This window comes from Psammomys obesus, unplaced genomic scaffold, assembly GCF_907164565.1.
Source record: "Psammomys obesus unplaced genomic scaffold, mPsaObe1.curated_primary_1811, whole genome shotgun sequence".
Lineage (NCBI taxonomy): Eukaryota > Metazoa > Chordata > Mammalia > Rodentia > Muridae > Psammomys > Psammomys obesus.
The window spans coordinates 13,643,659-13,662,900 of record NW_026596057.1 but is presented as its reverse complement, the minus strand read 5'-3'; the positions used below and the strand labels follow the sequence as shown (position 1 = coordinate 13,662,900).

Sequence of the window (19,242 nt, the reverse complement as noted above, 5' to 3'; positions counted from 1 at the left end):
CATGAATATACATACACACACAAACAGCAGCCAACCCTGAACCAGATTTCTAAATGCTTCGGTTTCCACAGCTTTGCAGTAGGCACGAGATTATCCCAATCTGGAGATACGATTAGACCACAAGAAGTTGAACTGATGTCCAGATCTCAGAGATTCTAAGACTACTTTAAAACACGCACTAAGTCTCACAGACAGCAGAATAGAATATATGGTGACTTTTCTAGTGTGTGTGTGTGTGCGCACATGCTATGCATAGATGCATATGTAAATGCAATGCGGAGGCCGGAGGAGGTCAGGGATACTGTCCACCTCCCCTGAGGCAAGTTCCTAACTAGCCTAGAGCTTACCAATTATGCTAGCCCAGCTGGACAGTGTGCCCCACTCCGGGACCCTCCTGTCTCTGCTCCCCAGTGCTAGGACCGTGGATGGCGGCCACGCCACCATGCTTGCCATTTCACATATGTTCTGCAGATAAAACGTGGGTTTCTGTGTTCACTAAGTAAGCACTTTACTGATCTAGCATTCAAACCACAATAATATTTCTAAGAGATTACTACTCCATTTAATAGTATGCCAGGTAACTTGAGGTGTCATATAAATATATAATATGGTAAAATAAGAAAAACATGGCATGCTTTTGTAAATAAAAACTATTACTTTATGTACCACAACATAATTACATATTCTTGTTTATGAATTAATTTATAGTGACTAAATATTTTTCACATGTGTTTATTAACAAAGGACAGGATTTTTTAGTAGACCAAAAAAAAAAAAAAGAAAAAAAAAAAAAAACAAAGAATAGTCCATAAACAAACCCTCAGAGCCCTGATATCCTTCTAGTAAGTCCACACAAGTCAAGCTATTTTCATAATATAACTAAAATATTGCCCTTTGATGTTTGCATTGGTGCTGTAAAAGCAACAATAGGTAAAATACCAGGTGCCTTCGCTAAATTAAGGCAATGTCAAAACATTTCAGTTAAAAAGAACAAACAGAAACAAAACAAAACAACAACAAAAACCAACCAGTATCACTTAAGAATGTCCTTGAGACCTGGAGGGGACAGAAACTCCACAAGGAGAGCAACAAAGCTAAATCTGAGCCCAGGATGTCCTGCAGAGACTGATGCACCAACCACAGACTGTGCATGGAGAGGACTTAGACTCCCTGCTCAGATGTAGTCCATGGCAGCTGAGTCTCCATGTGGGTTCCCTAGTAAGGGGAGCAGGGGCTTTCTCTGACATGGACTCTGCTGCCTACTCTTGGATCACATCCCCCTTGTCATGTGGCCTTGTCAGACCACAGAGGAAGAGGATCCAGGTAGTCCTGATGAGACTTGATAAGCTAGGGTCATATGGCAGGGGAGGAGAATTCTCCCTTTCAGTGGACTAAGGGAAGAGGACAGGGGGTAAGAGAAAGGGAGGGAGGGAGGGGAAAAAGGTGAGGGAGGGGGCTACAATCAGGATATAAAATGAAAATTGTAAAAAATAAAACAATAAAAAATAAAATAAAAAGAATGTCCTTGATGTCAAAGCCAGGCGTCCCAGTAATCAGGAGGCAGAGGCAGGCAGATCTCCAAGTTTGAGGCCAGCCTGGTCAACAGAGAGTCCCAGGACAGCCAGAGCTGTGGACAGCCAGTGGAGGAGGGGGGGGGGTCCTTGATAAGGCAATGCAATTAGGTTGTCTATGACAAAAAACTGAAGTGCATATAAAGTATTTCCTCAGTGTCTCAAGGAAAAGTACTTTGTATTTGAATTATGATCTAAACTAGCCTTTGATAGGGACCCAATTTTCACTTAGAATGATTGCTCAGTGGTTAAGAGCATATACTGCTCTTCCAGAGAATCCAAGTTCTAGTCCCAGCACCCACATCGGGAAGCTCACCACCCACCTGTGCCTAGAGCTCTGGATTATCTGCTTATCTTCCGACTTTCCACAGGCACCTGTGTTCACATGCACATACCTCCACACAGACACATAACAGAGTAAAAGAAAGAAAGAAAACGATAACCACACCAAGCACAGCAGCACAATCCCAGCACTTGGGAGATGAATGGCAAAAGGATCTCTGTGAGCTTGAGGTCATCCTGGTATAATAGTGAGACCATGTCGCAAATAACCAAAGCAAACCAAACCAAAACCCAAGTTAAAAAAAAAAAAAGCAATGACTAATTGATTTTAAATGTAACACCATTTGCACTTAAAAAACTACTCATGTATCTTATGAAAGAAGGGAGAGATAGAAAGACCTGGAGGGATAGGAGCTCTACAAGGACAGAAAAAAAATGTGGACACAAGGTTCTTTTCTGAGACTGATACTCCAACCAAGGACCATTCATGGAGATAACCTAGAACCCCTGCAGAGATGTAGCCCATGGCAGCTCACTGTCCAAGTGGGTTCCACAGTAAGGGGAACAGGGGCTGTCTCTGACATGAACTCAGTGGCTGGCTCTTTGATCATGAGCCTTGCCAGTCCACAGAGGAAGACAATGCATCCAGTCCTGATGAGACCTGATAGGCTGGGATCAGATGGAAGGAGGAGGAGGATCTCCCCTATCAGTGGACTTGGGGAGGGGCATGGGAGGAGAAGAAAAAGGGAGGGTGGGATTGGGAGGGGATGAGGGAGGGGGCTACAGTTGGGATACAACATGAATAAACTGTAATTAATAAAAACAAATAAATAAAAATAAAAACTACTCATGCGATGGCAAAGATTATGTTTTAAAGTTTAATCTAGCCCCTAAGTTCCACTTGCCCAAGGACAGATAACTTCCGGGAATGCTAGGGCTGTTCTTGTAATTGCCTGATCTAAAGATTAAAAACCGTGTGTTTTCACTTCTGTAAGCAAGCTTGCTTGCTGCCTCCCCCTGCACCCCCTGCTGCACGCCGGAAGGATGTGTGTATGACTGCACATAGGCTGAGTATGTGCCTGGTTACAGGTAGGCAGAAGTACATCAGTATGTGTTCTTTCCCATGACTGCATGAAGGCAGGAAGTAGGCAGCCTCCTGTGTTTTGCCTTTACGTTGCAATAGCCCCTGACGAATGTAATTCGGAAATGCCTCTTGAAAGTGCTCTCTGGTTCAGTCCTGGTGCTGTAAGTTTCTGGTGCTGGTATCTGAACAAAGCCCCTTCTTTGTCAAAATGTCTTCACCAGCAGACTGGTGAATCTCCGAATGACCCCAGACCTATAATACTAACACTACAGTTCAGAGTATTTGAAATACACCTTCCCAAAACTTCACTTCAAGTACAACAACTAAGACTGTATATTCTCAATGATAAAACTCTCACCTTCAAGTAGGACTCAGGATCTTATGAAAGTGTGACATTCAACAAACTGAAAGTCAACGCTGTTTTGACTGCATCGGCAGTAATGAAGAGCAGCTGTTTCACAGAGATTAAGTTCATTTCGACACCCACAAATCCCTCACCGACAGGCAGCTCTCAGGTTAATGCCATTTCACACAGTCAACTTGGGGTTTTGTTTTTTTCTCTCCCAATGTGGTGAAATGAAACATATCTACATTTGGGTGAGCTGTATAATTCAGTAAGGCAGTATTTTATTTTATTTCATGATCAAAACATGACATTATAAAGCCACACATAGGTACAATTCAATCAGGCTGTTTTCATGTTCAGAGGAGCCCCGTGCTTGCCTACATGATCTGCAATTACTTATCCTGAAATTCATAATGAAACAAACCACCCTGGGTTTTAATTGGTACTGGGGCCTGCAATTATATGGTTTGTCCTGGGTCTTTTCAAACAGCTAACACAGACCAATCAATTTTAAAATAACAGCACATAATTCAGATTCTAAGTTGCAACTAATTTTATAAAGTATTTGTCAATTTTTGACATTATCAAAAAGCAATTTTCCAAAAAGGCTATTAAAACATTCTCTTTTTAGTTATGTATTTATAAGGCAGGCAAGTATCTCTATTATTCATTTTTTCAGTTGCCATGGTTTCAGTTACCTAAGATTAACCACAGTACTAAACTATTAAATGGAAAATTCAAGAAATAAATAATTCATAAATTCAAACTTGCATGCTGTACGAAGTAGCCCTATGAGTTCTTCACCATCCTACCCTCCACAGCCCAGGGTGCGACTCACTCCTTGGTGAGTGCCTTCAAGCTACATGAATTTCCTATCATGTCAGTTATCAGCCCAACTTCTACCACAGCATTTGGCCATAACTGTTCTATCTTACTGTTTGTTTTATGGCTCTCTAACTGTATCTAATTTATGAATTAATTTTAATATATAGAAGTATATATACAAAAAAAACAGTATACACACACAGAAACAGTCTGGTACAATCCATAGTTCTGGCACCCACGGAGGAATTTGGAATACACTTTGTATATGGCTATGAAGTGCTATTGTACATGCTTGGATTAGAAAGAGTTACTTTTCATAAAAATGTTATTATGTCACCATGCCACATGTGGATTTTTTTTACAACAGATACTTAAACATTTTGAACTTTAAGCTTCTATCTGATAAGCATCAGCAAGCAAAAGCTTTTCATTACTTTAGGAATCCTGAGACCAAAATGCCTGGCAATTAATGAGTAATGATAAATGGGAACACAATGAAAGCATGAGGCTCCTACCGCATTTCAATCATCATGTCTTCAAGTAATTCTGAGGAGTCTCTGCTGTAGATTCGGATGTAGAACTGACTGGGAGAGATTATATATTCCACGAAGACTCCCACAAGGGTGCTGGTATCTAATGGTGGGAGTCTGCATAATTTCTTTGCACGTACAGCATCTGGCGGGATGTCGTGAATTGCCACCGACAAGCTGAGCTGGGGTTTGTTTGTTTCCACTTGCTACAGGGAATGCAGGGAGAGAAAGAAATCATATAAAACTTTGAGAGACATGTCAAATCTTGTGACTCTATCTCTCAAACTGTATTTCATGAATCATCTTCACTACAGTCACCTGGGAAATTACAGAAGATTCTTGGGCTGAAGCATGGATTATGACTCAGTTGTGTTAGAATGGAGCTCCATGTACAGGCACCATTTAAGAATAGTCTTCAAGTGCTACACTATCAAAACATTGGGCCAATGTCCTCAACAAAATGGGCAACACAACATTTCAAATATTCAAGTAGGAGTAAGGTAGGTTCTCCTTCTACCTAACCCTACCAGCAGTAAAAGGTAACTTTAAATGGATTAAATTCAGACTATTTTCCCATCAAAAGCTTTTGCAAGCACTTTTACCCAACATGTGCTGTTTCCTCTAGGCCTTTCTGTTGCCCTGAAGAAAATACAACATGCTGGCTCTCAAACTGCTCACTCCACTGAAGAGCCAGCTACTGTGAGGAACAAAAACTAATTCCTTATTAACAACAAAGTCAGAAACAGGAAATTCAAACACAAAAATGTGTGAGGAGGATGTACTAAAAAATAAAGACTAAATGAAGCAGGTAAGTAAGTGAGAATGGCTACAAAGCATTTGCGACCGCTGTGGAGGCCAGACCAGAGCAGGGCTCCTGCATCGTCTGAAGCCCCGAGGCTTTCAAGGCTCCACCTGAGTCTGGGGAATATGGAAATCAACATTGCCATCGGGAGAGAAACTCAATTTTAACCTTCTGAAAAGCTTTACAATCAGGCTGTGGGAAATGAAAAATTGAAAACGAGAGGAAATGCCACATACAGTGGTACTGGACCAAAGAATCGGTCTCTTCCAAGGAATGATGTTCTTAGAAATATATATATATATATATATATATATATATATATATATATATATATATTTTTTTTTTTTTTTTTTTTTTTTTTTTTTTTTTTTTTTCTAAAGAGCATTTTGGTTTAAAGAAGCATTCATTTGGCCACTGTGCCTGGTAGACAATGAAGCATGCTACTCACTCACCAGCTGTAAAGGCTTCACCACCAGATTAGGCTTCTTGTAAATCTTCTGTTCTGGTTCCTTGTGGTTCTTCAAAGGGCAATCCCACGTAGTCTTCTTAACTCCTACAGTAGACAGCGCATTTCTAGCGGGACTGGAGATCCACGCATTGGCTTCCGTTTTCTTGTCTAGTTGAACTAAACACGAATTTCTGACTGATGAAAGCATTCCACCTGAAACAGCCAGGATAGGAAACAGCAGATTCATTACACTACGGAGCCACTGCCTCTAGGCAGCCCCCACGTGCCAGGGACCAGGAAGGCCCCAGCAATGCGAGTTTGTCCTTGCAGATCTCGCAGATGGGAAGATACAGATATTCTAGAGGAGAAACAAACTAAATTCTCATCGGGAGAACAGGAGCTGGCACACCTTCTTTAACTCTGGTGAGCGACTTTCTCAACATCCTGATTTCCGGTTTCTCCTTCTAACCGTACAATAATGAACAGTTATTTAATGTGCAATGTACATAATTTTTAGATTCCATAATCTGTGCCTTAGCTCTTAGAAAATTTATCAACCATGTATTTTATTGAAGTTTATGCACGTATGTTGAGTACCTGAGGCTTGCACATCACAGGACTCCTCGTATCTATTACTACACTGGCTCCTAAAGAAACAAACACCAAAGAACATTAAGATGCTGCCACAAAAAACTAATCCTATTTGCCTAGAATGAATGAAGGCCTGAGTTTCATCCCCTGAACAGCAAAATAAATAATAAAAAGTTAAAAATACTAATCACCATGCATTTATAATAGTAAAAATGGAAACAATCTAAATGTCTACCAAGAGGACACTGGTTAAATAAAATATATAAGAATTGTAAAAAGGTAAAAATGAAAAAACTATCAATATGGAAAACAATTTATTTAACATAAAAAGCAAAGATATAATATGTGATAGTGCTTTACATAAAACTGTCATAATTAAGTATATAATTTATAAAGGGTTGAGAAATACACTTATTAAAGCTATAAGCATTAACTATCTGTATTGTTTGAATGGCTTAAAGAGCTTTTGTGGTTACAAAAAATTTTATGAATTCAGATCAGCTCTAACTCCTATATTTTATATTATATAATTTTCTAACTCCTATATTCACAGTATGTAGTCTCTTCAGCAACAGGGACTTCTCTTCAAGCTCTGTAAGGCAACCAAAGGCAACAGCCTGTACTGTTTTGGGTCATCTCTTTGGCTCCCCTGACCAACAACTTGAAACAGGATTCTTGTGTCCCGCTATTGGGTTTTAAGCTGCCACGGGAGGGAAACAACAATCCTGTCCAGCTGGGACATCCATGAGCCACAACAATGGCCAGTACCAGATATCCTTAAAGGCACAACATCTTGGCCATCCATCAGTGACAGAATATGGAAAAGTAGACTGCCACCAGAACCACTTTTAAACCTTACAGAATGGCCTGGGAAGGGAAAGAGCTCAGGTGGTAAACGAAGTCTTGCCTTGCAAACACAAGAATCTCAGTTTGGCCCCTCAAAATCCACATTTAAAAAAAAAGCCAGGCATGGAGTATATCATGTATCCTGGTTCTGGAGAAGCAGGACCAACAGGTTTCCTGGGGCTTCTTGGCCAACTCATTACCCTCTTTCAAAATAAATAAGGAAAAAGATGGTGGCACCTGAGGTTATACTCCTACTTCCAAGAGCACTTTGAGCACTCACATACATGAGCACCACGCACACGCACACGCACTTTTAAAATTAAATGTACCATATCGTTCACACCTTCAGAAGATGTTCCCACTGAGGAAACTGAATAGAGACAGGGGAATCTACCTACATGGTAATATGAAGTTATCGCAATAAAAAGTCTAAAAGAAAAACAAAGTGGGCTAAAAACAAAAAAGATAAAAAGATAATGCCCTAGATGCAATGTGGTTTCCTAAAGTAAATACAGAAATAGAAAAACAGTGGCCAGGCAGTGGTGGTACACACCTTTAATGCCAGAACTTGGGAGGCAGAGGAAAGTGAATCTCTGAATTCAAGGCCAGCCTGGTCTACAGGGCAGGTTCCAGGACAGCCAGGGCTACACAGAGAACCATGTTTCAAAAAAACAAAACAAAACAAAAAACAATAAAAAAGAGGAAAAAAAAAGGAAAAAAAGTGAAAAAAGAAAAGAAAAATAGGACAGTTGGTTTGGGGCTTATTTACTGTAAAAATATACACGTAGGTTCCTTATACACGTACGTTCCTCATACATATTTCATATATTCTGACTCTCCAAGTATTTGTAGAAGCTTCTGCTGTATAACTTGACAGGCATTACTTATCAAACCACCAATTCAGAATTATTCCTTCAGAATTACTGATTGCACAATAAGGAAAATAACAGGCTGGAGAGATGTTCAGTGGTTAGAGCACTGGCTGCTCTTCCTGAGGACCTGGGCTTAACTCCCAGCACCCACGTGGGAGCTCTTAACAGTCCATAACTCCAGTTCCTGGGGTTCTGTCCCTCTTCTGGCCTCTGTAGGCACTGCTCAGACATGGTGCACACAGACACACATGCAGCCAAACACCCATGCACACAAAACAAATTTTAAGAAAAGAAAAAATTCCTGGACATGGTGGCTTATACCTGTAATCTAAGCACTAAGGAGGCTGAGGCAAGAGGATTTCTATGAGGTTAAGAGCAGTTGGGTTAGAGTGAGTTCTAGGCCAGCCTGGGCTATGGAATAAACACCTGTCTCAACAAACAAACAAATATAAGTTAAATTGTAAAAAGTTTTTACACTAAATACAGGTTAACTTTACTAAAAAGAAGGTCATTATCCAAACATTTCATGTGAGGTGTTTGGATCATGAGATTCTAATGATGACTCTTAATGCTTGCTCGTCCTGAAAAGAACAATTAAAAATGAGGTTTGTATTGTACCCTGTTAACTCACCAGGTGGCCCAGGCTTCAGGTCGGCGTCAAACACTAACAAGTCTTGCTTTTCTTCACTGAACTCAACCCGGAGAATGTCACTAAGAGCACCAACGAGCTCTGTCACATTTAAGAACCCTAGTTGTTTTGGTGAAAGTTGCTCCTTAAAAATTAGCTGTCATAGAAAAAAAATGTGAAAACTCTGGATATGTTAGGCAAGGCTTTAATTTTGATTAAATTGGTAGAGGGAAGGGGTGGCAGCAAACTAGAATCAGTATCTTTACTTCACACGTTAAATATTAAAACTTCTTTTCTTTATCAGTCTAATAGTTTTGAAATAACAATGTTGTATTAATTGTGAAAACATAATTTAAGAATTTGCAAGTTGTACAATCTGTTATGCTACAGTTTTCGTGTATATTACATCATCTTCATGTTATAAACCCAGCTAGAGGCCATCATTTTTGCTTTAAATAGTACTATATTTTAATTGGTGAAGGAGAGCAGGTTTTTAGAGATCTACATGCTTAATATATCCTTTGTTCTTCAACTCTTCTTTAGGACTCAAGTTTTAATCTGGCATAATTTCATTTAGCCTAAAGTATATTGTTTACTTTTTTTCTTACAATACACTTGCACTTCTCTATTTTCTGATTATCCAAAATATCTTTATAGTACTTTCATTCTTGATATCATTACCCGATATAAAAATCAATACTGTATATAAGGTGTTCTGTTTTCCCACATCTCTTCTTGGTACTGCCACACTTACAAAAATGTCAATCATTTCAATGATGTTATAATAATAGTAAAAATATTCTTCCTATCCATAGCCAAATATTTGTTACTAACTACATCCTTAACTATCATAATAAAGAAAAAGACAGTAAAACACAAATCAAATGTTAAAAGAACGCTTAGAGGAGCCTGTAGTAATGGCAAAATTTGTCTATCATAAGAAAACTAAGCAGTGCAAAGAGTAGGCTGGTATCTTACCTCAAATTCTCCAAGCAGTTTAGAAATAAACAAACCCTGTGGAAACTTAGATACAACCTAATCAACAGAAAATGAAACACAGATAAGATTGGAATATTAATAGATAAAATATTAAGATTGGCTTTTATTTTTTAAAATGTTATCATAAATATTTCATTCGTACATTTGCATAATTTTTACAAGTCCCTGCAAGTGGGCTTGTTTTAATTCCAATACAGTATAAAAAAAACTTTGTGTGCTTTGCTAAATCTTCCAGATACATTTTATAGAAAATTCTAATCCACATATTTAAAGAAAATATAAATACTCCTCTAAAGTCTCATGACCAAGATGCAAGTACTGCTGCACTTAATAACCCTTTCTCAAGAATGCACGTACGTGCTCCATTACTCATCGTTTTACAGGAAAGGACAGTGCCAGTAATGGTGCAAATCCTGTCTAAGGTGCAGCAATCTGGGAAGGCCACACTGCCTTGGGGAATGAAGATATGTATGAACTTTCTCATGGGCTGCAAGACAATCCTTAGTTTAATGAGTCCTTTATTAACGAATACTTCTCTATTTTGGGGGTGCTGTATTAACTGTGAACAGCCTTGAGCAAACAATTGTTTGTTTAAGTTAGATACTTGTTCAAGTTTCAGAAACAGCAAGCGAAGGCTGCCTGAGTGTCGGTTTTTGCCTGTCTCCCACCAGAGTCGTAGTAACTGAAGTGGGATAAGCTAGGGCAGCAGAGGTATAATGGCACTCTCTTACTCAGGTCAGGACCAAAGTCCTCAAGGCAGACTACACTGGCCCAATACACAGCCAAGGGGTTGCGTATACTATATATACTAACAATGCAAAACAATGAAACAGGCCAATCACATGAAAGTGTCAATCAGTGCTAAGGACATAAAAAAGCAGCTAATGTAAAATTGCTATCACTTAAAATGTGGCCGGAAATAAATCTGTCTGCAGAAGTGTCTGTTTGTTCAGAACAACTCTTTCAGAGGATAACAGTTTAGTTCATGTTTGTTTGTTGTTTCTCGAGACAGGGTTTCTCTGTGTAGCCTTGGCTGTCCTGTACTCGCTTTGAGATCCGCTTGCCTTTGCCTCCCTAAATGCTGGGACTAAAGATGTTAGCCACTATCCCGGGCTTATAGTAATTTTTATCTTCAATAAATTAGCCTTTCAGTGCCTTTGATGGCAACCTATACTACAAGGAACTGTTTGAGGAACTTCAGTTGCAGACTTCTTTGTAAGTAGCCAAGGTCCAAAGCAACTCAAACTTTAATCCCTCGCAGATTCTCCTGGGTGAAGCATGGAGTATAGAAACTCTGGGGTATACAAACTACCTGTAGTAACGTTACATATGCAGGACAGAAAATTGAACTGGAAAGAGCCGGGACTGTTTGTCAATAGTAATTTGGTGGGCAAGGGAGGAAATGAAGGGAAGAACCATTTTCTAAACAATTTCCCATCAAAATTTTTAGGATAAGCTTATTTATTGCTTTATTTAAAATTAGTTTATCGATTTTTTTAAAACAAAACTAATAGTCACTGCAGGCAATTAAATTAAACCACACACGAAAACCAATTATTTTTGTTTCTGAGAAATGGAAAATACTTACAAATTTTATCTTGTGTTTTAGATCTGGATCAATAGTGCCACCAGGTCCAATTTGTGCAATGACTGATTTGAATGTGTTCTCCAACTGTGAATAAAAGAAAAAGTGAAATCACTAAAAAAGTCAAAGATAAATGTAAGCAATCTGTAAAAAGAAATGTATTTCGAGCAAATGGGTCAAACCCTGCTCTTAGAACGTGGCACTGCAGGCTGATGAGATAGCTCAGCAGTTGAGAGCATTTGCTGCTACTGCAAAGGAGCTGAGTCCAGCCCCAGCCTTTGGGCATCTGCACCCCCATGACTGCACTCACACGCACACACTTAGTTAAGGAAGAAAAATATCAAGCAGCACTGATAGATTTTATACTCTATCAAATGTATAAATGCAATTTTTATTAAACTAGATAATGAGGAATATTGGAACAGAAAGAGCATTATCTGTTACAGGGTCTACAGTCTTCAGCTAAACAGAGACTCTTGTCCAGAACGAATTCTTGTCATTCATTTTCTAAAGGTATTTGGCACTTACTAAGGACTTAGTGACTGCCTAATGCCTGAGGGGCACGGGCTATTAGAAGGTTTCTGAAAGGTAGGAAGGACTGTGAATTCCATAGGGCACCAGTGGAATGAATGGCCTGTTTTAAAGAGCAATAGGGAAAAGCTCCTTTATATAATATAAGCGAAGGATGAGCTGACGCCCACAGGCTGTATTTCCAGGTGTATATATGTATCTACACATAAACAGAATTTTAAATCTAAAACTGAGGCAATTTCTACAAAAATAACCTCAACTGCTATGAAAAAAATTTACACAGAAGGAACCTAAGGAATTTATTACGAAAGAAGGAGGAGTTAACATTTTGCTATGAGTAATTACTTTAGTTTGAGTTTCTATAGTATCTCAGGGTTTCTATTACTGTGAAGAGACACCATGACCATGGCAACTATTATAAAGGAAAACATGTAACTGGAGCTGGCTTACAGCATGGAGTTTTATGTGCAGCATGGCAGCACTCAGGCAGATATGGTGCTGGAGAGATAGCTTAGGGTTCTACATCAGAATCAGCAGAAAACAAGAAGAGAGAGTGAACAACCAGGCCTGGCTTGAACTGCTGAAACCTCAAAGCCTACCCTTGGTGACACACTTCTTCTAACAAGCCACACCTACTCCAACAAGGCCACACCTCTTAATAGTACCACTCCTTATAAGCCCATGGGGGCCATTTTCATTCAAATCACCATATATAAATAATTATCTTCAATTAAAACTTCTATACGGCTCATACCCTTCTGCCCTAAGCAACCAGAAACTTGGGGATACATGAAACAAAAGTGCAGAACTGAGAGATGAGCTTGGAGAATGTTCAGCCTGCAGCATAGCAGAGATAACAGGAGGTGGCCTGATGAACTGAGAGACCATGGGAGTTTAGGCACAACAAGGATGCTAAAATATCAAGAGGCCTCAGTAGTAATGAATACTACAGAGAAACAGGTCTGAAATATGCACAAAGACCTTCCCCTCAAGGTTGTAGATGAGTACTGATTTGTACAAGTAGGGAAGGTCTTACAGGCTGGAGAAACAAGAAGCAATAGACCAAACAATGCCCTGAGTTCCCATGTGTCTAGGAGGTAACTTCACTGAGTAGAAGCATCAAACGCCACCTCAGTCGTAGGGCCTATTCATCCCTAGACTGAGGCTGATTTGGGATTTTGGACCCCACCATCTTAGTCTGTCCTGGACTACCATAACAAAATGTTCCAACAACAGAAATGCACTGTCTTACACTTCTGGGGTCTGGGAAATCTACAGTCAAATTGCCTGCCAATTTGGTTCCTGGGAAGGCTTCTCTTCTGGGCTTGTACCTGACCAACCTCTCTCACTGTGCGGCCATGTGGTCTTTCTTCAAATGTCTACATAGAAAAGGTGAGACATCTCTATGGTATCTCTTTTATAACAACACTGATTCTATCAAAAGGAATATACTTTCAAGATTTCATCAAACTCTATCTCACCAAGGCCTCATCTCTAAAAGAGCTTTAACATAAACATTTAGAAGAATATATAGCAATTTAGTCCATAGCAGCCACCTGAACTGTCCAAACTGTTGGGTTTACTTTGTTAAACCCAACAATGAATGACTCAGATTCCGTTTTACACCTGTCAGAATGGCCAAGATAAAAAACAAAAACAAAAACCCTCAAATGACATCTCAGGTTGTGGAGAAAGGGGAATACTCCTCCATTGCTGGTGGGAGTTCAGACTTGTACAACCACTTTCTGGCAGTTTCTCAGAAAATTGGGAATAGCTCCTACCTCAAGACCAGCTATACCACTCCTGGATATATACCCAAAAGATACTCCACCATATAACAAGGACACTTGCTCAACTATGTTCATAGCAGCTTTATTCATAATATCCAGAAACTGGAAACAACCCTCAACCCAAGAATGGTTGAAGAAAATGTGGTACCTCTACACAATAGGATACCACTCAACTATTAGAAAAACAAATGCATCATGCAATTTGCAAGCAAATGGACATAACCAGAAAAGATCCTCCTGCGTGAGGTAACCCAGAACTAGTAAGACATGCATGGTATGTCCTCACTTGTAAGTGGACATTAGCCATAGAGTACAGAATAGCCATGCTACAATCCACAGACCCAAAGAAGAGAAGAAACAAGGAGGGAGCCAAGGGAGGATGCCGAAACCTCATACAGAGGGGGAATAAAATAGACATCTGAAGTAGATGAAGGGAATGACCTGGGTGGAGAAGGAGTAGGCAGGGTAACTGAGGAGGGACCAGTTGTAGGGAGAGTGGGGCTGGGTACTGGGGTGGGGGTTGAGGAGGACCAGGAGAAAACAGAAATCTGAGTGTGTAGGAGGCATCTCTGGGACTGGGAGGTTCCTGGGAGTCTATGAGGGTGACCCTAGCTGACACTCCTAGCATTAAGGAATATGGAGCCTGAAACAGTCACCTCCTATAGCCAGGTGTGACTTCCAGTGGAGGGAGGGGGACACCAACCCACCCATAAAAGCTTCAACCCAAAATTTGTCTTGCATACAAGAAGTGTGGGGACAAAGACGGAGCAGAGATGGAGGGAAAGCAAGGACTGGCCCAACCTGAAACCCTCCCCTACCAGTGGACTTGGGGAGGGGAAGTGTGTGGAGAAGGGGAAGGAAGGGAGAGGTTGGGAGGGGAGGAGGGGGGATACAAAGTAAATAAAGTATAATTAAAAATAAAATAAAAATTAAAAAAAAGTGAATTTCCTCAACTCAGGAAGGAGAATCCACATGCATAAGAAAGTTACAGTGAGCCGGACGTGTTGGCACATGCCTGAAATTGCAGCAGAGGCAGCTGAGCCTCTGAGTTCAAGGCCAGGCTAGTCTACAGAGTGAGTTCTAGGACAGCCAAAGAAACACTGTCTTGAAAAATGGAAGGAAAGGAAGGAAAAGAAGGAAAAAGGAAGGAAAGGAAGGAAAAGAAAGGAAGGAAAGAAGGAAGTTAGGCTGGTTACTGCTAATATCAGAGTGAATGTTCAAAGACTGAATACACACACACACACACGTGTCAGGAACAAGACAAGAATTCCCATTCCCACCATCTCTCTTCGTAATAGAGAGCCTAGCCTAAGTATAAGGGGGGGAAATGGCAGATATACTGAAAAGAAGCAAAGCTGTCCTTTCCCACAGATGGCATTATGAAATTTAAGAAAAGCCTCACCCCTACAAAATGGCTGCCAGGATGATGAGGATAGTCAAGCCAAGTTTATTAAGTACCTTAAATCAAGGTTCTAAGACACAAGTTATATGTTAGCAATGATTAATTAAAAATATCATCTTAGCTGGAAATGGTGGAGCATACCTTTAATCTCAGCATTGCGAGGGGCAGAGGCAGGTGGATAGTCGTGACTTTGAGGCCAGCCTCATCTACAAAGCAAGTCCAGGATAGCCAAGGCTACACAGAGAAACCCTGTCTCAAAACAAACAAACATACATACATACATATACTTAATACAATAAAAATAGCGTAAGGAATAAGTTTAATATAATTTATGCAAGCCACATACACTGAAAACTACTATATACTGTTGTGAGAATTTAAGGATGAAAATAATGAAGAGACATTCCATTTTCTTAAATTCTGGGACTTAATAGAAGAGTATTATTCTTCCTCAAATTCATCTATAATATCCAGTGCAATTCTAATCAAAATAATGAAACTTTGTTTTGATCAAAATTATTAGCAGATTTATATACAATCAAATATATGGAAATGTAAAAATGTAGACGAGCCAAAATAGCTGTAAATAAGAACAAGATTATAGGACTCCACTTTATCATTTCAAGCTACTACATTTCAAGATGATAGTGATCAAGCAGCCGCAGTGGAAAGAATGCCTGCCCAGAAGACAGGCTGCTGCAGTGCCTGTCCTTAGGAGGAACACGTCACGTCACGTCATACCTGGCACCTTACATAAAAATTAGTTTGAAACTGGTAGTAGACCTAAATATATAACCTGAATCTCAAAAATTCTAGGAAAAATGTAGAAGAAATTTTTGTTCTTTTGCATTCAGCAAAGATCTATTAGATAAGCAAGAACCATGTGAGAAAACTCTGAAAAAATTAGATTGCCAGAATCAAGGACAACAATTTCACAAAAAAACAAATTAAGAAAAGAAGAGTGTGGCTGGAGAAAAGGTTCAGCGGCTAAAAGCACTTGCTCTTGCCGAAAACCCAGGTTCATTTCCCAGCATCCGTCTGCTAGCTCACAACCTTCCGAAACTCCAGTTGCAGGGATCTGATGCCCTTTTTGGCCTCCATGGCCACCAGGCGTGCACATGACACACATCCATCCATCCAGTCAAAATGTAGAGTAAAATAAATAAAGCTAAAGAAAAAAATTAGAGAGTCAAACCATAGGCCCTGAGAAAATGCCTGCATTACATGTTCACGTTAAGACTTATACCCAGAATGTACTGAATTCTTCCATTTGAATAAAATGACAACCCAATGTTGTAAAGAGAAAATGACTCTGACTTTTCAAAGACAATGTATAAAATGGCAACTATGAACACAAAAAGAAACTTAACATATCTAATATAGTATATTCTCCAGCATAAAATCAAATGACTTAATATTAAACAGAAGCTGGACCTGAAGATATGGACATGGAGGTATCTGCCAAAAAAAAAAAAAAAAAGCCAGAAATCATGCACCTGATGAAACTGCCACCTCCTCTTACTTGTCTCTGCAACCACAGGAGAGACTTGGCTATGCCTACAATCAATAAGTGGAAAAAAACAAACAAACAAACAAACAAACCCTTCTGTTCTTACTATTTTAGGTGTACAGATGAATGTTCGCAATTGTTTCTGTGGCCTGGTACCTGCAGAAGCCAGAAGACAGCCTCAGATCCCCTGGAGCTGGAGTTCCAAAGGCCATGAGCAACTACATGCTGGGAATTGAACCCGGGTCCTCTGTTAAAGCAGCCAGCACTTTTCAGGACTGTAGACCTAGCCCCCACCAGCTTCAGGCTTCAACTCTTCAGAGGTCAGTTTTCCCATCAGATCTAAGTGACAACGCCACGGAACTCAAATGCGTACCTCAGCATGCGTCTACCCCTGAACTCGGCGCCTCACCTGGTTTAATTTTTCACTGTGGTTCAGCCTTGCGGTCTCCAGTGCACTGAATGGGGGCATCTTCTCCATGTTCAGCACTTGCTTTGGTGGTTCCATATTTGAAGTGGGTTGTGCAAAGCGTGTCTTCATTACTGGGAATCCTGTAGAATATGACCCCTGTTGTTTCATTCTAAATGGCTGTGTAAAAATTTTACCTTTTGTGAAGAAAGAAAAAACAAACGGTGACTAGCAATTTGCCAGGGATTTTAGAGAAACACTTCCATGAGCTACGAGCCCTCAATTTAGAATAAAAATAAGGGAAAAAAAGCCATATATATTCAATAACACTTACATACTCTGCAAGTGATTAGTCATTTATTTAAAAAATACTATGAAACCATGTTACTGAAAAGATTGCTGCTCTCTGAGACTCCATATAAGGTCACCTGAATATAACTGTGAAGAAACATTTTAAAGGGGAAAAAAAAACTTAAAAAATGTCTGTCCTCATAACCAAACCTTCGGCAGAGTGCAAGGAATCATATGAAAGAAGGGGGAGTTAGTATGACATGGAAAGGATAGGAGCTCCACAAGGACCAAATATATCTGGGCACAGGGGTCTTTTCTGAGACTGATACTCCACCAAGGACCATGTATGGATATAACCTAGAACCTCTGCTCGGATGTAGCCCGTGGTAGCTCAGTAACCAATTGTTTTCCCATTGTAAGGGGAACAGGGACTATTTCTGACAAGAACTCAATGGCAGGCTCTTTGACCTCCCCACCCCCCAAGGGAGGAGCTGACCTGATAGGCCACAGAGGAGGACTTTGCAGCCAGTCCTGAAGATACCTGATAAACCAGGGTCAGATGAAAGGGGAGGAGGTCCTCCCCAATCAGTGGACTTGGAAAGAGGCAGGGAGGAGATGAGGGAGGGAGAGAGGGTGGGATTGGGAGGGAATGAGGGAGCGGGACACAGCTGGGATACAGAGTTAATAAAATGTAACTGATAATAAAAATAAATAAATGAATAAATAAAAAATGTCTGTCATTTCAAAGACCAGAGAGTGTCCAACTGAGAAGTTTGCACAAAGCTATGCTTCTCATGTGGGTGTGAGGAAAAACAAGGAGGAAACGCTACTAGGATCATTGGATGATCCTAAAATGTAAGTTCTCTACTGGGGACTGTATTCTGTATTCTGGGGACATGTATCCCTGAAAACCATCAGGGTCTAGTGCTTTCTTTACACCAGGATCAAGCTTACCAAATATATGAATTACTTCTGAGCTATCTGCAGAGGTGGGGAAGGAGCCATGGATGGGAAATGGAACAATGCAATCCCTGGAAGAGAACAGCCACTTCTACTGTTCAGTACAAGTTGGCAAACTGCTTTACATACCATGGGATTTGCTGACAAGCAAACCCTGGACCTTGCACGCGCTAGGCAAGTGCTCTGCCACTGAGTTATATACCTGGCCCCTTTGACAGCTCAATGGCAAGTGAGTCTTCCTGAGTCCTAGCCCTGGAAGAACACTGGTAAGGTTGAGGGCTATCCCCCCCAACACTCGCTGCACCCAGAGATTTCTCTGACCACAACGTACTCATATCTTTATAGACCTGCATTATCCACTGGTTAAAACACTGCTTTGCAAATTCATGGCACAGTCTCAGTGTATACACCCTAAGTCTAGGGTAATGATTACGTTACTCTTGAGCCTCATCCACCATGCAGTATGAACTTACTAAATGCCAGGTTCTCTACAGACCTTGTCTCACGTAAGGTCCTCAGCACAACTCCAAACCCCATGTATCACATCTACTGCAGAGATCTGGAGACCAAAGCTTATGCACATTAACTAACTTGCTTAAGATTATTCAACTTGCAAGTGGCAGACAGGTTTTAACTTGAAAACAAAACAAAACAAACAAACAAACAAACAAACAAAAAAACCCAAAAAAACCTCACGAAGTTTAACCTTTCAATTAACATTTGCTCACCCACAGCACAATCTCTTTTTGCCACATGTATCTGTGTGTGACACGCACATGCCTGGTGCCCATACAGGCCAGAAGAGGGGCTCAGGTCCTCTGGAGCTGGAATTACAGACAGTTGTGAGCTGCCCTGTGAGTGCTGAGTGTTGGTTCTCTGGAAGAGCAGCCAATGCTTTTACCGGCCGAGCCATCTCTGCAGCCCTACAACTATTTTTTTTTCT

The 19,242-nt window shown here is 40.3% G+C and overlaps 1 protein-coding gene across 3 annotated transcripts in view; it reads right to left on the bottom strand.

Annotated features, from left to right (window-relative positions):
* The window catches only part of Tdrd5 (tudor domain containing 5), a 60,070-nt gene that overhangs the window by 39,243 nt on the left and 1,585 nt on the right, over nucleotides 1–19,242 (bottom strand). For 2 of the 3 annotated variants that reach the window (XM_055624581.1, XM_055624582.1), the window contains exons 3-8: nucleotides 17,052–17,245; nucleotides 11,413–11,496; nucleotides 9,804–9,860; nucleotides 8,829–8,982; nucleotides 5,893–6,065; nucleotides 4,624–4,844 (exon numbers count right to left, since the gene is read on the bottom strand). In XM_055624581.1, the coding sequence (XP_055480556.1) occupies nucleotides 4,624–4,844; nucleotides 5,893–6,065; nucleotides 8,829–8,982; nucleotides 9,804–9,860; nucleotides 11,413–11,496; nucleotides 17,052–17,245 (883 nt within the window). Of the gene's footprint in view, nucleotides 1–4,623; nucleotides 4,845–5,892; nucleotides 6,102–8,828; nucleotides 8,983–9,803; nucleotides 9,861–11,412; nucleotides 11,497–17,051; nucleotides 17,246–19,242 lie in introns of all 3 variants that reach the window. The other variant, XM_055624580.1, reaches the window with a different exon arrangement.